Raw genomic sequence first — 22,079 nt, forward strand, 5'->3', positions numbered from 1 at the left:
TTCTCTACCCATCTGCTCAGGGGTACGCAGTTATTTACAAGCAGGTCAGCGCTACATTGTGGTCATCACTATATGTTGTTAATTTATTTACATTGACTTAACTGCCCTCCCAAGCGACAGATGATTTGAGAAGGCATTACTGTATTTATGCCTTGTGAAGTTTACTGCAAAGTAAGCCTGCATTTGTGAATATCTGAGTTCTTGAAACGGGCACTGAATATGGTCTCAAAATTCTTCCACTCAAACCAGGATTGCTCGAGAGCCATTTTAGACCAGCGCATTCTAAACTCCCCATATAAGCCCAGGCCTTGGGTTTACATTTGCCCATACAAAGAGCATCTTGAAAACTGTACTCTTCATTTAGACTGTTCCTGTGGAGGGGTGGGAAGCTGCTCTGTAGTCATTTGGAAGAGGCTTTCACATCTCTGTGTGTGATCCCAGCTATCTCGAAAAACAAACAAACCCTGAAGCAACCAACTAGTAAATCACTGAGACTACTGCCCCCAGAATCAAACAATAAGTCACTGTACATCCTTAAGAGAGCTCTAGCGGCCTAGATTATAATTGTTTATTCTAAGGCACCATATGTGCTATAGATACTTGAATACCTCTGGAGCTAGGAAAAAAACAGGCTGACACGCCACTGATAAACATGTTGTCTTAGATTTTTTTTCCTCCACCTTACAATTTTTTTTCTAGAGATCAGCATTTCACTTTTTCAGGTTACATGGTAAGTACTGCGAAGGTGCCGAGTCTACAAAAGTATCTACTTAGTCTTGTTTACTAGTAACAACAGGTTGTAATAATAAAGTAAAAAAAAATCTAGTATTAAAGAACAGTCCTGTGTGTAACTAGCAAGACACGGATATTTCACATGCTAATGTATGCAAATAAACTCAATCGTATCCACTGCAGAATGAGGGCGTGTTATCGACAAATGCTTTAAGCCCCAGTTCTGCAAATGTGTTTTTATGCACTTTTCTTGGTGTGCATGACTTCATTGTTAGTCTGACTGACTTCAGGGAAAGTTACATCCAGACATCTGGGAGACAAATTGAGTGCAGAAAGGGCTGAGGATGTACACAGAGTTCACAGCAATTATGGGTTTTCATGAATTGACGTGAAGTTTGGAATTACTGGTGCTTTCAACAGCTGGGAATATCAAATAGCACAGAACAACCCTGTGCTTGTTAGTTGGCTTCTATAGTGCCAACGGCTTAATGAGAGGGATAGAGAAGGAAAACCAGGGAAGCTTTCAGGAAGTATTGTGAGAAAGGTAAAGCACACCACTCTTCTGACACATGCCTCATGTTATCATAACCAGCCTGTAATACTATAAATGTTTAGATTTTAGGATATAGAACATTTGTAGTATCTATGATAGGAGCGTTTCAGCAATTACATAGTCCAGATTTGATAGTATCGCAGAACTTTCCATTCTGCCAGAGTGTACAGAAGTTACGTAGATGATCTAGAAGTGCTGGTTTTAATCCAGGAGAAAACACTTAAGAGGGAATCATATGTGTGCAGGGTCCTGTTCCTGGCTGCACTGCCGGCCTCATTGGTGACCTGGGGCAAAAACACCTTTCTGTGTTTTTATTTCCCATCAACAACAATGCACAATCCTAGATGTTACTAGTGTCCTACGATGCTTGTGTGATAATTATACTCTTATACAGTATCTTGCTTTCTGCTAAAAAAGGAGGTTCACTAACCAGGTGTTACTAACACAAAGACGCTGTAAGGTGTTGTAACAGGTTTAGTGACACACTTCCTAAAATCAGGAGACGGTACAGGTTGTACCATCATGGTGCGCAAGACACGCTGTTGAAATCCTACTTGTGTCAGGCTGACTGATGAGCTCACACACTTGATACAAGCGGCTTCTGCCTTTGCACAGAACCGGTGCCATCCTGGAGCGGGTAAACCAGAGGGTCGGTGAGCAGCCCTGGCAGCTGGGCTCTGCTTGCATGTACCATAGAAACACAGAATGTTACGGATTGGAAAGGACCCCGAAAGTTCATCCAGTCCAATCCCCTGCTGGAGCAGGAACACTTAGATGAGGTCACACAGGAAGGTGTCCAGGCGGGTTTTGAATGTCTCCAGAGTAGGAGACTCCACTGGGCAGCCTGTTCCAGTGCTCTGTCACCCTCACTGAGAAGAAGTTTTTCTCATATTTAAGTACAACCTCCTGTGTTCCAGTTTGTACCCACTGCCCCTTGTCCTATTATTGGTTGTCACTGAGCAGAGCCTGGCTCCATCCTCGTGACACTCACCCTTTACATATTTATAAACATTAACGAGGTCGTCCCTCAGTCTCCCCCACGCTGCCCCGGCCATTACCCGCTTATCCCGCAGGGCCTGGCGCTGCCGGGCCCGCAGCCCCAGCTCACGCCTGTGCGCACAGGCGGCGCGTCCGTCGCGCCACTGCCGGCTGAGGCGGCGCAGCCCCTGGCACAGGGCGGGCGGGTCCTCCCGCCGCCTCACAGCCACCCCGGCTCCCTCACAGCGTCCCTCGGCCGCGTCCGTGCCCACAGACAGCGCAAGGACCCCTTCCGGTAGAGGGGCGCGCCCGGAGACCCCGCGGCAGCAGCTGCGGAGGAGCGGCCGCTCCGGAGCCGGGCGCGGCCTACATTGCCCGGCGTCCTGCGCCGAGGGCGGTGCCACCGGAAGCGCGGCGCGGGCTACTTCCGGCTCTGCGCGATCCCCGAGCGGAGGCGAGCCCGCGAGCCTGCACCCTGACGAGACAAGATGGCTGGGCTGCCCCGCAGAATCATCAAGGTACCGCCGCCCGCCCTGGGCTTGGAGGGCTGGCTGGGCCGGGGCTTGCGCGGCGGGCAGGGCCGAGCCGGGCCGGGCCGAGCGCCGCTTCCGGTGCCCGGGAGCAGGGCCGCGGGGGGCAGGGCCGCTCCCAGGCCTCATCCTGCCCCTGTGGGGCGGCGGGTGACGCGCTGCCGTGGGAGCCGCTGGGGCAGGGGCCGCGCCGGGTCTGCTCCCCTCTGCCTCCCTTCCCCGGCGCTTCCAGGTGGATGTGCGGCCGCCCGCGGGGGCTCCCGGGCTCGGCGTGCGCGGGCGGGCGGGAGCGGCGGGGCCCTCTTGGCGGGCCGGGGGCGGCGGGCGGGAGCGGCCGCTCCCGTCACGGTCACCGCGCGGCCTCCGGCGCTGCCGTCCGTGCGTCGGGAGCCTGCGCGCCCTTTTCGGGGCATAGCGCTGGGAAGGCACCGGGCGCACCCCACCCCCTTCGCCTTCCGCCGGCGCTGAGGCTCCTGGCTGGGGGCGCCCGGCCCGGCCCCGGCTCAGCCCTCGCCACGGTACTCGGGTTCCTTCTGCTGTGCGAGCAGGGGCTGAGCATAGCGAGGGGTTAAACCTGAGCTTGGGCTGCGCGTCGGGGGCATCCGTACCGGTACAGCCGGGCCAGCCTGGCTTCTTCCACGTGTGTCCTGAGCTGTCGGCTTGTACGGTTTTGGCATGTTGGTGCTGGCAGTTCAGTGTCTTTCTTCGACTTCCATTTACCAGCTTTGCAAGGGCTCTCAACTTCGAGGCGCTTTCAGCTGACCACCTGACTAAAATTTCAGCTGAAGGCTTCAATGATTTGGAGTCACTCAACAGTGGTACAGGCAGCTGCATTGCAATGCCTGTGAGTCCTTTCAGTAGGCTGATCCTCTAGGGTGTTTGTGCTGGGCTGCTGTCTCCCATTCGATTTGCAGTGATGTGAATTGAAGCCCTCAAATTGGTGATCGTTCCTTTTACAGAAGTTATTAAGTGATTCCAGTAAGGTTCCTTAGATTACTTGTTGAGCTGAACAATTGCTACAAATAATTTGTAGCGCAGTAAAGGTCTCTTGGTTGGGTGTGCAATGTTGGCAACTATTGTAGAACACTTTAGTGTACGATATGTTAAATAGTGGATGAAAAAAATAAAATGTATTTTCTCTAACAAGTCAAGTAATCTAATAGATGAGGTAAAAACAAGGCAGGAGTAGCCTTTATCTTGTGTCAGACAGGCTACACTATGATTGTTGTTCAGAATTGTAAGCAGTAAAAATTACAAAGACAAATCTTACAGAATGAGTTTGACACTCATCCAGCTGCCTCAGTGCATGGCATGCAAAGCTGAATGTATTTCAGGTGTGAGAGGAAACACTGATTCATAATACAGCGGAACAGGGATTCCTCACAGAGCTGTGGTAAGAGCTCTGTCATGAGACTGTTGTCCTTGTTAAATTCTTGAATAGCTCTTGACAGTTCCCCTAAATACAACCAATAAATGCACCCCCTTGTAAACTTGTGCATAAATTTCCTTCTTGGTGCTCTTGGGTTTTTTTCATGCTTTTCTAGAAGAAACCTGGAGCAATTCACACATCTTACTTCAAAGATGTGTGATGACAGAGGAATGTTTCTTCTCCTGGAGAGGGGAGGTAGAAGGCAGCAGAAGTGACACATGGGGAAGCTCCAGATCCTCCTTAGAGTTTTCAGGACTGTTATTATTATAGGGTGGTGTGTATGGTGGGTTGTGTGTTTCCATGAATGTATTGTAAGTTGTGTGTAGCCAGCCTAGAGCTTTTAAATCTTGGGTTGGTTGTGTTAGGTGGCCAGTTCTTTAGCTCCTATGCTTTGCATGATGTAGGTTGAAAGATGTATTTAAGGTCCAGGACTTGAATCTGACTAGTTACTGCAGCCTCAAAAAATGTGCAAAGTCATATTTTGAAATATCGCAGCTGCAGAGGTGCAGGCCTAGAAATGTGCCTGCTTGGGTCTTCAGGAGTCTGTAGTGAGAGTTGTTTTGACCTTTGCTATCCTGCCAATCTTGATGTTAAATTTCTTACTGGTGGTTGCCCTAACGAGAGGGAAGGGAGTAAACTCTGCTGCTAAGGAGAATTTGAGAGATCAGGAAAGGAAGAGAGAGAGATAGGAAAGACCTGTAGAAAGGTGAAATAACTCAAATAACAAGAAGATCCAATTTTCCTTATGGACATTAATAAATTTGGTGATAAATAAATGGCTTAGGTTACTGCTAGGTAAAGACCTTCTCCTTCCGATCCTATGTGTTGTTGCCAGAGGGAGACCGTTGATGGTGGATTTGGGATAGGAGCGCATATTTGGTCTGTAATGAAGTACAGAATCTAGCTAGCCGCTCAAAATGCAGTTGGCGTTTCTCGTCTTGACCGACTGCTGGCAGATGGCCTGGTGCTCCGGTTGACTAGCGGCCCTGTGCTCCTCAGCCTGCTTTTTGCTATGTGCAGGCTGTCATCAAGCTCAGTAGGAGAGCAGTCGCCTTCCTCGTCTCAGCAGAGAGCTTTCTTTGTATTTCCAATACTTCCTCCAAATTCAATTAAAAGGTGTCAGCATAGATTTTGCGAAGTGGTTGTTACAGGAGATACAGAATTACTCCTGGTTTGCTGTCCTCAGATTACTTAGAAACACAGACTTTAAACAAGCGTGGGGGAGAGTGTTCTGTAGGATCAAGAGATGACTTGCTTTAGAGTTATGACCTAGTGTTAGCACATCACAAATGATGAGTAGAAGTTGATGATATAGTTTTGAGTCTTGTAAAGATATACTCAGAATCTTGTGAATAGAGAAGAGGTATTTTTATTTTCTTCAGTAGTCCAAAACCAAGGGTCCTCTGAGAATCACATTGACAATAAAATCTATTAATGTAAGATAAAATAAAAATGCAGTACTGCACATTTGCCAAGATGTGTGGTTTTGATGCTGTAAACTTTTTTTACTACTGCACAATATTAAAAGTGGGCTTTTGCAATATACACAATAAATAAGCCCAGTGATTTTTACTCTCAAACATTTTTTACACGGTTTCACTCCAGTGTTGCAAAGTCACGTAGCTCCAGTCAAGTAAGGAGTTGAATTGCATCTGACTTTTTTTCTTTTTTTTTTTTTTTTGGCTGACATTCAAACCACCTCATTGCCATGTCAAGTGCAGTCGGTATATCTGAATGAGATGGGCAAAGCTGCCTTGTGTCATTTTTGCAAATGCTTTTTCTGCTGTTTTCACTGCTGCAGTGATCTCATTATTCATGATTTGATGTTCAGGTCTGTGTTAACTGTGTAGCCAGTTGTTAGTGGTGCTTCTCTTACAATCACTGCAGCTGCTCATATGATGAAGTAAACCATGAAGCAGTATCTGAGACTCCTTCAGATGTTTTTGATTAATGAATTTCTCAGCATTAAATTACTGAGGTTTTGGTTTCTTCCCCTGCATGGTAGTGTGTTATTGTGTGAAATATTCCTTCCTTGCTGTTTACTGTGAGAGTCTATTTCCACATTGCTGTCAGTGCTTGCAAATTTTTAGAGAATCTGAGTAACATTTGGACTGCTGAGTTCTAAAATGCTATGTCAAATTATAAAATTTCTGGGAGGCTTTATGGAGATTCTCATCGTATATGTAGTGACAGGGACCTACAGCATTCTATATTAGAGGTTGGTATAATAAGCTTTATGGGTTTTTTTAAATATAAATCAGATATTTAGTCTGCAACTTCTGAAACTTTCTAGAAATTCCTGAACAGTATTACTGGCAGCCACTTTGAAGTTTCTTTGTCTTGACACTTTGTCTTTGACACTTTGTCTTGGAAGCTATGGGTTTCTGGGACATGAGTATCTGTCTCCACGTGAAAATTTAAGTTGCCATTAGTTTTTGATTTCTTTTACATATCTGACCAATTTTTAATTTCCTGGATGAAAAAAAATAAGACTGGAGGTAAACTTAATACCTTTTGCTGGTATTTGGCATTTCTTTGTGTGGCAGTTAGACATAGAAAACATTACTTCTGGACAGTGCTGATCCTTGGCATTTGTCAGAAAAGCACTATATTTGGCCTGTAACATCTTTCTGCCCCTTGGATGCTGTTTGGATCTTGTGGATAACTTCAAATGTGGCAGAAAGGTGAAAATTTTGGGAATTTTCAGAGGGGTTTTTTTGGTACTGTTTTTAAAACCACCTTCCCTACTATTTCCCAACAAATGCAGGAAGGTAGACAGATAGCACATCCTCTACTTTGTGACCCATTTTGGGTCTTCTTGCCAGGCAACTAGTGGCTGTGGTAATCGGGGGCTGTCTAGGCAGGTATTAGAAGCCTGAAGTTTGGCAGGACAGAACTGTGGAGGTGTGGGAGGGAGGCCGAGAAGGAGACTTGGGCCCTGAGGATAAGAAAGCTTTCAAGTTAGGCCAAGGTACCAGTTTTAAAAGGAAAACATGGAGTCTTATTAAAAGATCTTAAAGAGGACACTGATAACTTTTCACAGCTTTTTCCTTAAAGAAGCTTTCAGTAGACACTAGAGAATAAAAGCTGAGGAAAAGGCAGTAAATAATCCAGCTAGAGGCCAAAATCTTGTTTGGGCCACCTTCTTGTGTAGTACTTGAGCAAACTTGGAGGTACAAATCTATAGCACACCAAGCTTTCTGAGTACTGGTGCTTATGGTTTTTTATAACTTAGCACATGGTTGTTCTATGTGATACTTATGCTGAAAGTCATGAAACATAATGGATATCATCAAAATTTGTTTTGTACAATATTACGAAATAAACCCATGTTTTCATAGTTACATTTGGACAGATGGGTTAATAGTGAGAAACAAGTGGCAAATTTTTGCCATATATGGCATTTGGACAAAAACTCTTTGAGTTATTGTTTGCTTTAACAACACTTTGATAGGTGCTTCCACACTGTATATTAGTGCAAAACTCTAATTCAAATGTGCTTGGTTAGTGTAACTGCAGGAATGGTTTACACTATTAGTTCAGTGAGTTCAGTTATGCCTGAGTTTACTATACCTGGAGATGCACCATAAAAAGCTTGATCTATGCTAGTACATAGCTAATCCTCTAAGAATTTGTATAGGATTTCAACTTCACAATTCCAAAAGCCTGTAATCTGCTGTGGAAAATTCGAGACTGAGGTCATCCTCAGGGAAGAGTGATGCTGACCTTAAGAGCGCCCCTATTCATGTTCCCATTGTTTGGCAACAAGGTCTTCTTCCAAGAGTGGGTTGACTCTGTTGGTGTGGGTTTTTTTTAATTTCTGTTTTCTGGGAAGATGCTGTTACCTGGAGTACATTTGCCTTCATCTCACTGTAAAGTGACTTTGCAGTGGTTAAAATTGCTTGTATGGTGATGGGAACTGGAAAACCAGAAGCGCCATGAGAGAAGATTATGAGGAATCCAAAATTGGCGGCACTTGCTTAGCAAGGCTGTAGTTTCAAGTTGCTGGACAGTTGTCCATAGATTGCGTACTAGTTAATGGTTTCTAAATCTATTGTGCTGCTATTCATGTGTGGTGGTTTGTTTGTTTGTTTGTTTTTTTCTTTTATAGCTGATGTCTTTTACTTGTTGACACTCAGGTTTTTTTTTTTCGAGTGGGGGGGTGGGTTTTGGGTTACAGTCAGGGCTGGTGATGGGATCTGGGAAGCCATAGGGTGGTGGAAGCATTAATGTACAGAGACATTAGCCCGATAATGAGTAAAGCAAGTGCAGGCATGTGGGATGCTGACATGCAGGGATTATATGGCAAGGAAGAGAAAAATTCATGTGGAGGCCAGCGACTGGAAACCACAAGTGCAGCCTTCTATTTGTGATGTTTGACCTTTGCATTACAGTTTAATGGGCTTCATTGCTAATTCTTTCTTTTCTTAAAAGGCAGACATTATTTGCAGGAGAGTTTCTCTAATGCTGTTGTTTTACAGTGATATAATTTTAATCTCAACATTCTGAAATCTCTCTGATAATACATCTGCTTAGGTACCAAATTTATTTTCAATAATGCTGGTTATAGCTAATTCTTTACATAATTGTACCTAGTGAATTGATAGACTCTGGAAGAATTTGTGCCAAAATGTGATTTTTTTTTTTTTTAATTAAGTCTTTGTGGTTTTCTGAGGCAGATTTATCTTTATATGTAGAAGACAGTTCTGACTGGTATGTTTCACTTTCTCTTGCTGCCTCCACCCTCAAAAAATCAAAGCAAAAACATATATGTGGTTTATTTTCTTGTGTGCAACTTACCCATTCTTGGTGAAGGAGATCAGTGTGATCTTCCCCCTTATCCCACTCTGACAGAACAGGAAAGAGTTGCCATTTGGCAAGTAATTGTAATTTGTCTGCGTGCCAATATGCTGCTTTAAGTTTTTGCCTAAGCAGATAAAACCTTCAGTTTCTATTTCATACCCAAAACTAATAGATGTAGTTGGAAGATAATGGCACTGGTAGCTGGCAAGGGTTTCCTGCAATCACAATAAAAATATGAAACAAATATATGTTGTATGTAGTCTGAATTGAAATGCCGAAGTTGTTGTACTTCTGTGTTTTTTGCAGAGAGCCAGCACAAGGCAGGAAAGTTACCACCTAGTTAAGTTAGATGAACCAGAAGTTCTCAAGGTGATCAGGCTGCAGTTGGTGTTGAGCAGCCTCACTGAATAAACAGATTTAGCCTGGCCTGTGCTGGCACAAAAGTTTTGGTGCTGCTGCAGCAAACTTGGACTGAAGGAGTCATTTGGCTGAGAAATCTGCAGTAAAGGTTATTTTTTTTAAGCCAAATCAGTTCTGTGATGTCATTTGTTGTTTGACTTGGCAAATGCTTGGTCTGATGACAGATGAACAGTGACAGTACACATTAGCACTGCTGCTGAGAAGTTAGGGTTTCCTATTCAGGGAAACCCTTGCATTTTGTGAGGAAAGGAAAAGGCGCAAGTAGTTACAGATGCGAGTCAAGTTGATCAAGGACCAGACTGAAATTGTGAGAAGAAAAGCAGTTTGTCTCAATTATAAACTCAACAACTGAAGCTAATGAAGAATCAAAGGACTTGCAGTAATTTTTAGTCATTGACAGTGGTACTTATGTGTAACTTTATTTTTTAAAATCTCTTTGCTTTTTGCTATTGGTAGTGACTTTACATCTGCTTTAGAAACCTTCCTGGAGGACTTGGCAACAAACGTCTGATCTTCTGTAGGAAGCAAATATTGAAGACACCGATGAGCAATCAGTTAAACTGAAAAATATATCTTTTTTTCCTTATCACATCTTCTCCCACATAAATTGGTATGTGTGGTACCTTCCAAGTGATAACTGTTATCATTTCAACTATAGCAGAAAATGGAGCTAGTGGCTTTCATTTGAAGTCTGTAATTTCTTTTTGAAAAACTCTAATTTGCAATATCATCTGCGGAGTCTGAAACTGTCTACCACATCCTCTGTAAAAGTGCTTCTGGATACAACAACTCAAACACATTTCAAATTAAAAGTTACTTTGTGATTTATGCTGTGGTGGGTTGACCTTTGCCAGATGCCCACTCAGCCACTCTCTCTTGCCCCCCACCTCAACCAGGTAGGAGGAGAAAATAGGATGGAAAAGCTCATGGATCAAGGCAAGGACAGGGAGCTGACTTACTGATACCATCACAGTCAAAACAGACTTGACTTGGGGAAAATGAATTAATTTATTGCAACATAAACCAGAGTTGGATGGTGGGAAATAATGACAAAGTTAAAACACCATCTTTACCCACATTTTCCTACACTCAATTTCAGTCCTTCACTTCTGACTCCTTTGCCTCCTCTGAACCGGATGGTTGCAGGGGGATGGGGAATGGGGTTTGTGGTCCATCCATAACCGCTCCTCTCTGCTGTTCCCTCCTCTTCATGCTTTTCCTCTGCTCCCGCATGGTCCTCTCCATAGGCTGCAGCGTGGATATCTGTTCCACTGTGGTCCTCCATGGGCTGCAGGGAATCTCTGCTCTGGTGTCTGGAGCACCTCCTCTCCCTCTGTCTCTGACCTTGGTGATCAGACTAGTTTTGCTCACATTTCCCCCCCGCCCCGCTGTTCTCTCTGTGTAACATTTTCTGTCCTTTCTTAAATATGTTATCTCAGATGTGCCACTAGCTTGTCCGATGGGATCAGCCTGTACCCCGCAGCAAGTCTGTTGATGGTGGCTGTGTGTGGCATGGGGCAACCCTTGACCTTTTCCCACAGAGGGCACCCCTGGAGACCCCCTGCTGCCAACACCTGCACCCCATACATCTGCCTAAATGGTCCATACTAGATACAAGTTCTATGTCTTAAAGAAGTGAGGCAAGCTGATGTGTGTTTCTTTCAATCTGGGTGCCTCTTTCCTTTTACCAGTAACTTTATTTTAGTGCATCTCGGGACTAGTCATGCAGCATTGCATCCTGCCATTCCTTTTATAAGTGGCCAGGGCTACCAAAGAGGTTTGTTTTGTAGGCAGCTGTTTAGAGACCCTTGAGTGTAGCACCTATGGAATAAATGTATCAAGAAGACATGCAGATCTTTATACATTTGTGCTGCTGAAGATCCTTTTACTCGCAGCCAATGCTGACTGTTCATCAGTTTCTGTTGGAAGTTACTGCCCCCTGCCAGATGACTGACAGCATAGAAACTCTGCTGCCAACATTTTTTGGGTTAAAGATCTAGCTAAGAGAGCCAAACTCACTTCTTCTGAATTGAACTGAGAATGCAGATAGGGTTTACTTTCTCAGTAGATTTGCGGGATGGTGATTTCTGGCAAGGGGGAAGCTGCAGGCACTGGCAGTTGAGCTGTAAACTGTAATTCCTGTTGCAGATTAAGTCTTATTAAGACAAAGATACTTATCTGTCTTCTGTCTTCCCTGATCTGTTTAGAATGAAGCCACCTAGGGTTAGTTGAACCTACAGGTAAAGGTGGATATTAGCTATTGTTTTTCACTGTCTGGAGTAGATTAGAGAAGGCTTATACCTTGCCTTTGTCTGATGAAGTTGCAGGGGTGTAGCCTCCATCTTAGTAGGTGATGCTGAAGGTAAATTACTTGACTGCTGTCTGGAGAATTGAGCTCGTAAATGTACTGCTGAAAATACGAGGAAAAAATAATTCCCCTGAGACTTTGCATAAAGATGTGGTATTGTACAATTTTAAATATTTAATAGCTCTAAGTCCTGCAGTATTTTTCTCTTTGTGTAAGAGACCTTATTAATGTTTTCTGTTTTGAAGTTGCAGAATAGTTTTATCACAGCTATGTTGACATCTGAAAGTCTTAATGATATCTCTCTCTTTTTAAGGTACTAGCATAAAACTGCTAGTTGTAAGGATGCTTTTCTGTAGTCTCAACACCATAAAAGGTTGCTAGATAACTGTTCATAACAAGTAAGAAGATACACAGAGTACTTGGTCTTTAAGACTTTTATAGATGACTGGGGACTTTAATTTAGCAGTTTACCATCTGTTACTGAAATTAGTCCTGTTGGTAGTTAAGCTTCGTCCTTTGGAATGAGGAGGTGGCCTCTACATTTCCTTTTGAGGTTGGTTACAGAATAGTAATCCGTTACGCTAGTTTCTCGCTGTGACTGACGCTGCAGTCTCAACTCTTTAAACAAGCCCTTTCACCAAAAGGAGCAGTCTGTTCTCCCATCCTTCTGACAGCATGTGTTTGCACCCTCCTTTTTGTTGGCACAGCTGTTTGTGTGGACATGTGGTGAACTGCATCAAGGGCTCTTCTCTGTTGCATGTGGGTTTCTTTGTTTTGTTTTGTTTTTTTCCCCTTCCAGATCAGGGCTATGTGCTATGTTTCACCATGAGGTCAAGAGACAGCTATACAGACAAAAATGAAGGTGTATAATAGGCTGAAGTGGAAAGGCAGCACAGCTTTTTTTTCTTCCTTTCTCCAGCAGCTGCTCATTTATCAGCTTAAAATGTTCAGGCTTTAAGATGCTGGGATTTCTCTAAGCTCCCTTTGTTCTAATGGATGTTATGAATTTCACCAGGTGATTTCACAACTGATATTAAGGGACTGTGTAGAGTAGAAGACCAAGCTAGATTCTGTCAAAAAGTGTATTCCTTCAAATATAACATCTCACTGAAGACTACTGTATTTAACTTGTGGTTTAATATGCAGATTTTTTTACTTGTTGAAGGAAACTATATAGCAGTAATATTGAATATGAAATAAGAAAACTGGGATGTCAGGAAATTAAGCTTGCAGACAGCTGAATCACTAGGCAAAGCAAATTTGGCTCAGGACTTGGAGCTTGGATTTCTTCTTTGAGCTAGTTTGTGCTGACCTTGCAAGCAGGCTTCTTTCTGAAATTCTAGTGGCCTTCATACGGTAGCCTTAACGTTCCTGTATTTTGTAGGTGCTAGATATTGATTTGTTCTTCACTTTTTTAGCCAACATCTCTTGACAGGCAGTGTGAAACTGGTGGTGATAAACTATTGCCATAGTACAGGGAACAGAATTGCCATTATTTTTCCAAGCAAAGAATATAGTACTCCTTTTTAGAAAGTAAGGAAAAAGTTTTAAAAATTGTCTAATCCCAAGCAACACTTTCTTCCTTCACTACTGGAGTGGTCTTTGACAGACAGGTGAAACTTTAGAGATTTTGGTTCAGCTGCAGTGGTTCTACTATGTAAGAAATAATTTTCTGGTTGGCTTGTTTGTTTGTTTCTCCAAATACTTGGATTCATGAGTTTTCAGGTTGTTGTTATTTGCCAATATACCACTGTTTGATCCTGCCTTAGTCTGTTGATACCAAGTAAGAGTTCTGAAGTGGCTTTTTGTTTTCCAGATTGTAGCATACAGAAATCTTTTTATTGTTTTCACTGAGGCCTTGGCAATTTGAGGCTTTTGTAAACACTTCTGCAAGACTGGAAGTGATTAAAATAGTAGCCTATTACTAATGGATTCCTTCTTTCCGTGCTTGTTCGTATCTTTGTGTGCTCTAACAATTGATTTTCATGCATGTCGGTGTGGAAGCATCTTTCGGGGTTGTTCAATTCCCATCCCTAATGTCTTGTTCTGGGTGTATGAACCAGGAGAATCTTGGGGGTTATGTCTGCTTTGCAGTAACTTTTTATTTTTCCTTCTGCTGAGAGCAGGACAACCAAGCAAAAGCTCAAAGAGTGAAACGTTGCCCCATGCAAATCGTCCTCTTGTATTTGTATGGCTTCTCAGTCTCAGCACCCTGAAAAAACCCTCACCCCACCTCCTGCTCTGTTGGTCTCTTCTAAAGATCACTGTGCTCTCCCTGAGGCTTCTTGTCCTCATAGGTTACTGTAAAAACAGATTGAGGATTTCTCCCCCCACTTGGGTACAATTAGTCTTCAATTTAATGTCTTCATAGAAGAATAGCTATGCAGAATGTCAGCTACACCATCTGTCTGATCTGCGTCATCTGTCACTCTGCTTCAGGCCACCTGTGTTAATAAGGAAAGCTTTGCTTGTCAAAACACCTTCAACGCTTCTGTATTTTTTAGCCACTTAATTAAAAATGAGACAGATAAAATGGGGTTGGGGGGAAGCTTCAGCCAGTTGTGAATGGTTGGTGGTTGTGTGGTTTTTGTTTTGTGGGGTTTTTTTGTTTAGTTTGTTTGTTTTAAGTACTGATTGACATGTATCTTCATTTTTGGTTTCCTGGTTTTCTTTAGTCAATGGAAATTATGACATTAACTTGGAACAAGTGGAGTAAAAGCAGGAGCAAGAGAGATCTCGATCTAAAATCATTGCTGAGTATGACAAATAGAAATAACTGCCTATGGCAGCATGGGATTGTGTTTTAAAGCTCAAAATGCCCTGAAATCTGTTCTCTGAAATTTCCTTCAGCATGCTAGAGCAGAGCTAATAAGAAACACTATAAAGTGCTGTTCTGGAACATTTACTTAGATGTAAATTCATGTTCCCCTGAAGACTAAATTAATTGCTGTATTGTAAAAACATGTATTGTGATCAGCAGAACTGCAGAACCTTGTTTTCTGTGGATTTGTTTTTGGTTTTTTTTTTTCTTTCCTGTTTAGTGTATTAATGTTTGAATGTCCCAGCTCTTTATAGTGTTATTGGCAGGATTTTTTTTTGCTAGGCAAGAATACTACATATTTAATTGGAATAAACTGGCCCAACAGTATATAGTATCTTCATGTTCTTCTTGTCTTTAGCTCTTGGGTAGCACTGAGCTTGGTTTCTCTTATAGCCACTGACAGTTTACAAAATGTACAGAAAAGCTGAAATTGGACAAAGGGTTCAAAGGCAGTTTTGGGGAGAAAGAGGGAAGTAACAGATTGCACAAAACTCACTTCCTCAGCTAAAAAAGTGTTAGAAAGGTTTTGCCTAAAAAGATACTGGAAAATCAAGTATTGCATATGCTTGATCCTCCTGATTAGTTAAAAAAGGTGGGAAGTTAGAATTTTAATTAGAAGTTATTTATTTACGTATTTTACTGTGTTTGAGGGACTGTTTTTCATTGGGTAACAATCCTCTAGGGAAAATAATATAAAATTGCAAAATAATATCAACATGTAGTTAAATATTTCCTTGTTTGTAGATTAAGTCTATATCTCACGACTCTCTTGTGCATGACTTACAGGTGGGGGGTGATTAGTTTTTTTGGTAATGTACACTTAAAAAAACCAAACAAAACCTTTAAGCAGTTCAGTTTCCTGACCTGGTCCATAGTGTTGCCTCGTGTACTGACAACTGTATATCTCAAATATGACTTATTTCTTCAGGTCTTATGGCAAATGAAATTGATTTTAATATTGGTGTGTCTTTAAGTGAGCATCTTATTGTAAAATGTGGAAGTTGAGTGCTTGATATTACCTTAGAATTGGACCTACTTGTATGTTTAAGCATTTTGTATGCTTAGACCGTAGAACATTTGTCCCTTTCTGTTACTTTTCCATGATTGTCCCCAAATGTATTGAAGATATTATAATAAATTTCTTAATAATCAAAGGGCAATAGCCATATTTACTGTCAGAATTCAGCAGGTGGTGTTGATGTACTTATTAAAAGAACATGAAATGTTTGTACTTAAATGATGTTTTTCTTGTGTTTTGCATAGTCTAACAAGCTTGTATGTTATACTGTTTTAGAACCAAAGATGCTTCTCAGCTTTTGCATAAAATGGTAGTGATGTACGTTCACAGGCTTTGTGACCTATCATTTTGTGCGTGTCAGAGAAATTTAGCATGGTACTCGCTCTCTCGGCATGATGGCTGCATCAGAGCCTGCTGGGTGCGAAAGATGAGTGTCGACTGATTTCCTCACAGATTTCTTTCTTGTGAGTGTTCCTCCTCATCTCTGCTTGGAAACAGCTTCAATTGTGCCGGTAGCAGTGGAGCCCCACTCACGGCGCAGGAAGCGAGACATGCTTAAAGCATTTTTAATCTAATATTAATGTTCCACAGGGGGCGTGGATGGGTTCTGAGTAGCCACAGCACTGGCGTAGCTGGATGCAATGTAAATGCTTTTCTTTGCACTCCCTTTTTCTGCGGTGTTTTATAGTGAGATAGCCGCATCTGTGTGACTGAGAGGCGTGAAGGACTATCAGAACGTGATGACATACTAGCAGTGGTATAGCCCCTTCATCATAATGCAGTACTTTGACTAAAAGGATCGTTTTTCTCATACGTGGGATCTCTCATTGTTTATTGACAACTAGATTTAGTGGCAGAATGTGCAGCTTGCAGCCAGGCGCTGCTGCCTCTGTTATGCTGGCAGGTAGAAGTGCTGATGCTGCTGCCAGAGAACTGCTGATTCTGGATTATTTTAAGACAGGACTGGTTGCCCAGTATGGTTGCAGTCAGTGTACTGGTGTAATTAGGGGGGCAGTCTCGGGGCCAGAGTGACTGAGTGGGGGCTAACAAATCCTGAGATCAGCTCAACTATTAAAATGTGTTACCCTTAATCATAGTCATAATTTAAAAAAAAAAACAGTCTTATATTTGAAAATGCCTGTAAGAACCAAAACCATTATCTGCCTTCTGGTGTGTGTCTGGCAAAGTCCAGGTGCCAGCAGTTAGGAAGATGTTTAAAAATTGGTTCTTTTCATTAAGTTTGTTCTTTTTAAATTTCAAGTTGCCTTGCTATATTAATTTGCATTTGGCATAAGATGCCGTTTCCCCTGCCAAAACTGTCCAACTGTAATAAGTACATGGTCCTTCATAGGTGGAAATCCTAATTGTCCCATTTACCTGTGGCAGCACTCATGCTGAAACCTTGCTGAAAGAAATGGAGAATGTTTTATGCATTTACAGGGATAATCTGTGGTTTCTTACTCACCAACTTTCTATACCACTGAGCTAAAGATTGCTGCATTTCTACAGAATTACTGCACAGGTAAATAGCCAGCAGAATACAAGTGCCGAGTATGATATAAATTTATGTATATAGTTGAAAATAAAATACACTTGCAGAAGCGAGTGGAGACAGGTTGAAGAAGTTTGGATGGCCTTCCAGTAAGGTGTATTGCTTTGGCAGCCAATGCCTATTCAGATAAGCAGGCAATATGTAGTCAAAACAAGGAATTAGACCAGATAAGTTTGTTTTTATGTTTGTGTACATAGTTATAAGTTCAGTATTATGATTTGTAGGACCTTGACAATTTTGAAATGAATAACTGGCTTCACTTCTTTATATTGTGTATTTGGATTTTTTTTTTGGCTAGTGTGAGGTGTTATTTAATTGCATCACGACAGCCACATCACTTAAGTGCTGTGTGAGTTTATTTCTGTGAACTGCCAGTATTGAAACAGTCCAGTTATGTTTGAAGAACATATTAAGCCAAGTAGAGGTAATCTGTCTGGTTTGTGCTTGAATTAGTGCTACTATAGACATGCAGAGTAAATATACTATAAAACTAGAATAATAAATTAATATTACACCTACCAGTTACCATTTTTCTTCAGTAGAAACAGGATCATTTTTCTTTGTGAAAGCCAACACAGGTGGTGAAAAAGTTAATTCTACACAGTAAAAGCATGCTAGAGGAAAAGCAGGAAATAGGCTAAAATTACCTGAGGAAATGAGGCTTTGGACCTGTTGTCATTTGCTTAATGTCCTGTTTTCTGTTTTGGCCTTGGATTCTTTTTTATCAGAAGGAACACAATGGAGCCTATAACACTTGTGGGGCCTGGCAGCAGAGGAGAAAGACGTACGGGCCCTGGTGGGTCTGTCTGCTCAGTGCATTAGTGGGCTGGGTGGTCAGAATGTGGGCAACTCTCAGCTATGGTCACAGAGTGGTGTCCAGGGTGGAATCGGTGCTGTGGGTAGAAGAATTGGGCAACAAAGATGACAAATCTCTGTAGGATGCCAGGCTTTCCTCATTTTACAGAACAACTTCCCTATCTCCTACTGTTCGTTAGGGTCACTTTAAACAGGGCTGTTTGTAGGCTGAAAGGGCTCACAGTAAAGCTATTTATGCATATATATTTGTAAATATATAAACCATTCTTATAAACACCTTTAGTGTTGCAGCAGAGTACTACTTTGAATTCTTCAAAGTCGAATCTGATTCCGATACAAATGTTCATCATAACAAATCAGTCCACTCTTCGTTAGAGTAAATCTTGAATGCTTTCTGTGAGTGATTAGCCCTTTTGGTTTTTTACTTATGAGATTTGCTGTTCAAGGTAGAATGAGAAATGGTTTTGATATTTTTACTGTGACATTCTTTGAAGTGCTTTTAAGTATATTGAAAAATAATAGCTTCGCAGTAGTTTAATCAAAAGTTAAGTTGTTGAGGACAGCTTAATTGTTACCTGTTACTTTGCACTACAGAAGCACATACTCTAACAGCAGTCGAGGCATCTGAAAGGAGATGTCTACCAGTTTACCACATCCTCATCTTCTTTTTGCAGGTGTTTTTTGACTTTAGAGGTATTTATCTAACACGATCATTTCTGTTGATATAGGCAAATAACTCATAATGAATTTGTAGAGATGATGTTTATTTTAAATGGGTTGTATTTCTTACATTTCCTTTTCTTTTTCTTCTAGGAAACCCAGCGCCTGCTGGCAGAACCGGTCCCTGGGATAAAAGCGGAGCCAGATGAAAGCAACGCACGTTATTTTCACGTGGTCATTGCAGGTCCACAGGATTCCCCCTTTGAGGGTGGGACATTTAAACTTGAACTATTCCTTCCAGAAGAATATCCAATGGCAGCTCCTAAAGTACGTTTCATGACCAAAATTTATCATCCTAATGTAGACAAGCTGGGAAGAATATGTTTAGATATTTTGAAAGGTAAGTGCTACCTTGTTTTCCTTTCTTGATATTATTAAGTACAGAAACTTGTAGATTGACCCTCCAAATAGATATTTTTCTTTTTTTTTTAAAGAATACCGTGCTTATTCTTTAATCTGGGAGAGGAAAACTTTTTACTTCTGTAAACTGTGATGAATATGGTGTTTCATACTGCTATAAATGTCTCTTCAGATAAATGGTCCCCAGCTTTGCAGATTCGTACAGTTCTGCTATCAATCCAGGCTTTGTTAAGCGCTCCCAATCCAGATGATCCACTAGCAAATGATGTAGCTGAGCAATGGAAGACCAATGAAGCCCAAGCCATAGAAACAGGTGATGTATCTTATGCCTTTTTTTTTTTCCCTAGCTTTAGGAAGTAGCTGACTTACTAATTTGTTGGGGGATGTAAATCCTGACCTCCCGTTGGATGTCTGCAACTTGCAGAAACAACTACAGCTTGTAGTCATAGTCTAAGTACCCTGAATGTGCCTGCGGTGCTCTGTTTTCAAGTCTGTGAGGCCTGCTGGAGGGAAAATGCTCTCTTGATTTCTTTTATCCTGAGTTTTCACGTTCCTAAATTGCAAGCATGTCTAGTTTGGACTTGTGGTAAAGTAAAAGTACACACCACTGCTTTTTCTATGAAGCTTAAGGAAAAGATTGTCTGGTTTCAGAAAGTAACATCTCTTCCCCACCTGCTTCTGTGGCAGAATGTTGCATTATGTCTCTTCACATTTGGATTCACTGCAGTCAGGCCATTTTAGCAGCTGTCAACTTTTGTGTATTATGGGAGTTCGAAATTGTACTTAAAAGCTCAGAACGGATATATTTTGTATACTTGCAGCAGCAGTATAAAAGTTATCTTTAAAAAGAAGAATTTAAAATGACTTCAGTAAAGCCTTAAAGAGAGATCTTTCCTTAAATGTGTTTCTCTTTCTTTACAGCCAGAGCATGGACTAGGCTATATGCCATGAACAATATTTAAATGCGCTTTGAACATCAAGTGTGCATCACTTCTCCTGTTCTGCCAAGACCTCTTCCTTTTTTGTTTGCATTTAATGGACACAGTCTTAGAAACATTACAGAATAAAAGCCCAGACATCTTCAGTCCCTTGGTGATTAAATGCACATTAGCAAATCTGTGTCTTGTCCTAATTCACTATTGTACCGCATGAGCAGAGGCTAGAAGTATCATCTGGATTGTTGTGAAATTGTTTGAAAGCAGCAGCACATCTCTGCTTTTAATCATTTTTCCCATCATGGTTTAAGTATAAGCACTGTGAATGAAGGTAGGCAGGGTTAGCTGTGGGGCTTTTGTTTTAATTTTGTGGGCTCCTCCTCCCTTTTTATGGTGATGCTAATCGCATTGGTAAAAGCAGCTAACCAGTTATACTTTAGAATATACCCTCTAGCCCAGTCTAACGTAGACGCTGTAGATGGACAAGCTTCATTGTTTGAACAAAAAATGGGAACATTAAACATCCATCACCTTCACTAATAATATTGTGATTCTGCTGTCAAGTGTAGAAAAATCCCTCCAAGAAAAAGCTTGTGACCATTTTGTATGGCTTGTCTGGAAAATCTCCTGTAAATCTTATGTTTTAGTAAAATATTTTTTGTTATTCTACTTTGCCTTTGTACAGTTTATTTTGCTGTGTTTTCATTTCTCTAATGTGACAATCGTATTTAAAAAAAAAAATGAAATCAGAATTGACAATTTGTCTTCACCAGTCTGACCGATTAAACAGTAAAGAGGTGGAATTCACAAGATTTTTTTGCTTCTGTTTACTGACTTTTTTATTAGCCTGTGTTGTGTGGGTGACCTACCCAGCCAATTTAATATGAAATTGCATTTGGAGTGACTTTTAGAAACCAGTCTCTGATGTAACCGTTGTAACCATAATTTTAGTCGTGCATTGATATGTATTTTCATGGGAATAACCATAATCAAGTAGGAGGCCGAGAGCAAATGACAGCACTCATTATAACTTCTCTTTGCTGGTTGTCATCAGATGTTGGGCTACGTGGGTTTCGAACTTCATTAATTCCTGCCCTCTTTTAACAGGAGATACCAGGGTGTAGAACCACTGTTGCTGCCAGCCTGCTATCGACTGATGTTTGCTTATCCACTTAGAGCTAGCGCCTCAGACCACTGGTTTGCTCTGCAAGCCTTATTAAGCTACTTGCTTGAGCAACCGGTCTGCTTAAATAGCAGCAAAGCTTCTTTATTGGAGGGAAGGAAAGTCATTAAAAACTTCCTTCTCATCCTTGATTTTTTTGTGTGTGTGCATCTTGTCTGGATGTCCAGCATCTTTTCTGAAAACCTATCTTATTGCTTCCCTTGATTTCTTGTATCTCTATTCTCTTCCTTTCCCTCACACAAAAAATAAAATAAATTTAAAAAAAAAAAGAAAAAAAGAAAGATCTTAAAAGCTTTTGGCAGGGCCAGCCTGAAGTGTGCAAGTGACAGCTTGCAGTGGTTGCAGTGGGGAGTGTTTTGTCATGCACTTCAGGGGTATGGTTATGGAAGCCTGTTGGTATTCTCCCTCTTCCACCTCTTCTGACTCCGGTGTCATCTGAAATTTCTATAGAATGTGGTGTATTTATTGTGCTCTTATGTAAGATGAGGAATATCTATTAAAGCTACATTTTCCAACAGACAGTGCTTTCAGTGGTTGGTAGCTGGTGTTGTCCCTCACAGTACTCTTTGTAACGTGGTTGCAGCTTGGTTCAGAATTCAGCTTTTTCACCGGACCGAGTTATTAAAAAAAACCAAACCTGTTTTAAAAGTAGTTTCTGTGTTGAATTTCAGCCCAAGTTGCGTTCAGGGCTTGTAACAAATTGTTTGCTCTTCAGAGCGGGTAAGCAGTTAACCCTGCCTTCTCCTTACACATGAGCATGTGTTTGGGTTTCTCTGACCTATGTCCCATGTGTGCTTGTTAACGTGGGCAAATTTTGCAGCTGAGAATCCGTGAGCTGTGCCCTAGACCCTGGATTCACTTCACCTGCCTCTTAAAGCTTTACCTTAGGCTATGTACACGGCTTTCCTCAGCTCTGTCTCT

General features: G+C 41.8%; 1 protein-coding gene across 1 annotated transcript; it reads left to right on the forward strand.

Annotated features, from left to right (window-relative positions):
* The first annotated feature begins 2,687 nt into the window (after positions 1-2,687).
* Positions 2,688-20,787, forward strand: UBE2N (ubiquitin conjugating enzyme E2 N). The gene is made up of 4 exons (XM_080344841.1): positions 2,688-2,781; positions 18,774-19,020; positions 19,213-19,353; positions 19,962-20,787. Exons 1-4 carry the CDS (start codon positions 2,752-2,754, stop codon positions 20,000-20,002), a joined length of 459 nt encoding a protein of 152 aa, XP_080200967.1. The 5' UTR covers positions 2,688-2,751; the 3' UTR covers positions 20,003-20,787.
* Positions 20,788-22,079: the final 1,292 nt, after the last annotated feature.

This window comes from Nesoenas mayeri (genome assembly GCF_963082525.1).
Source record: "Nesoenas mayeri genome assembly, chromosome: 1".
In the NCBI taxonomy this organism is placed as follows: domain Eukaryota; kingdom Metazoa; phylum Chordata; class Aves; order Columbiformes; family Columbidae; genus Nesoenas; species Nesoenas mayeri.

Bases quoted from the DNA above. Each gene is read 5' to 3' on its own strand.
- UBE2N (XM_080344841.1), top strand. From the start codon at position 2,752: ATGGCTGGGCTGCCCCGCAGAATCATCAAG. The intron at 2,782-18,773 runs GTACCGCCGCCC...TTTTTCTTCTAG, and splicing joins TGCCCCGCAGAATCATCAAG to GAAACCCAGCGCCTGCTGGC. The intron at 19,354-19,961 runs GTGATGTATCTT...CTTTCTTTACAG, and splicing joins AGCCCAAGCCATAGAAACAG to CCAGAGCATGGACTAGGCTA.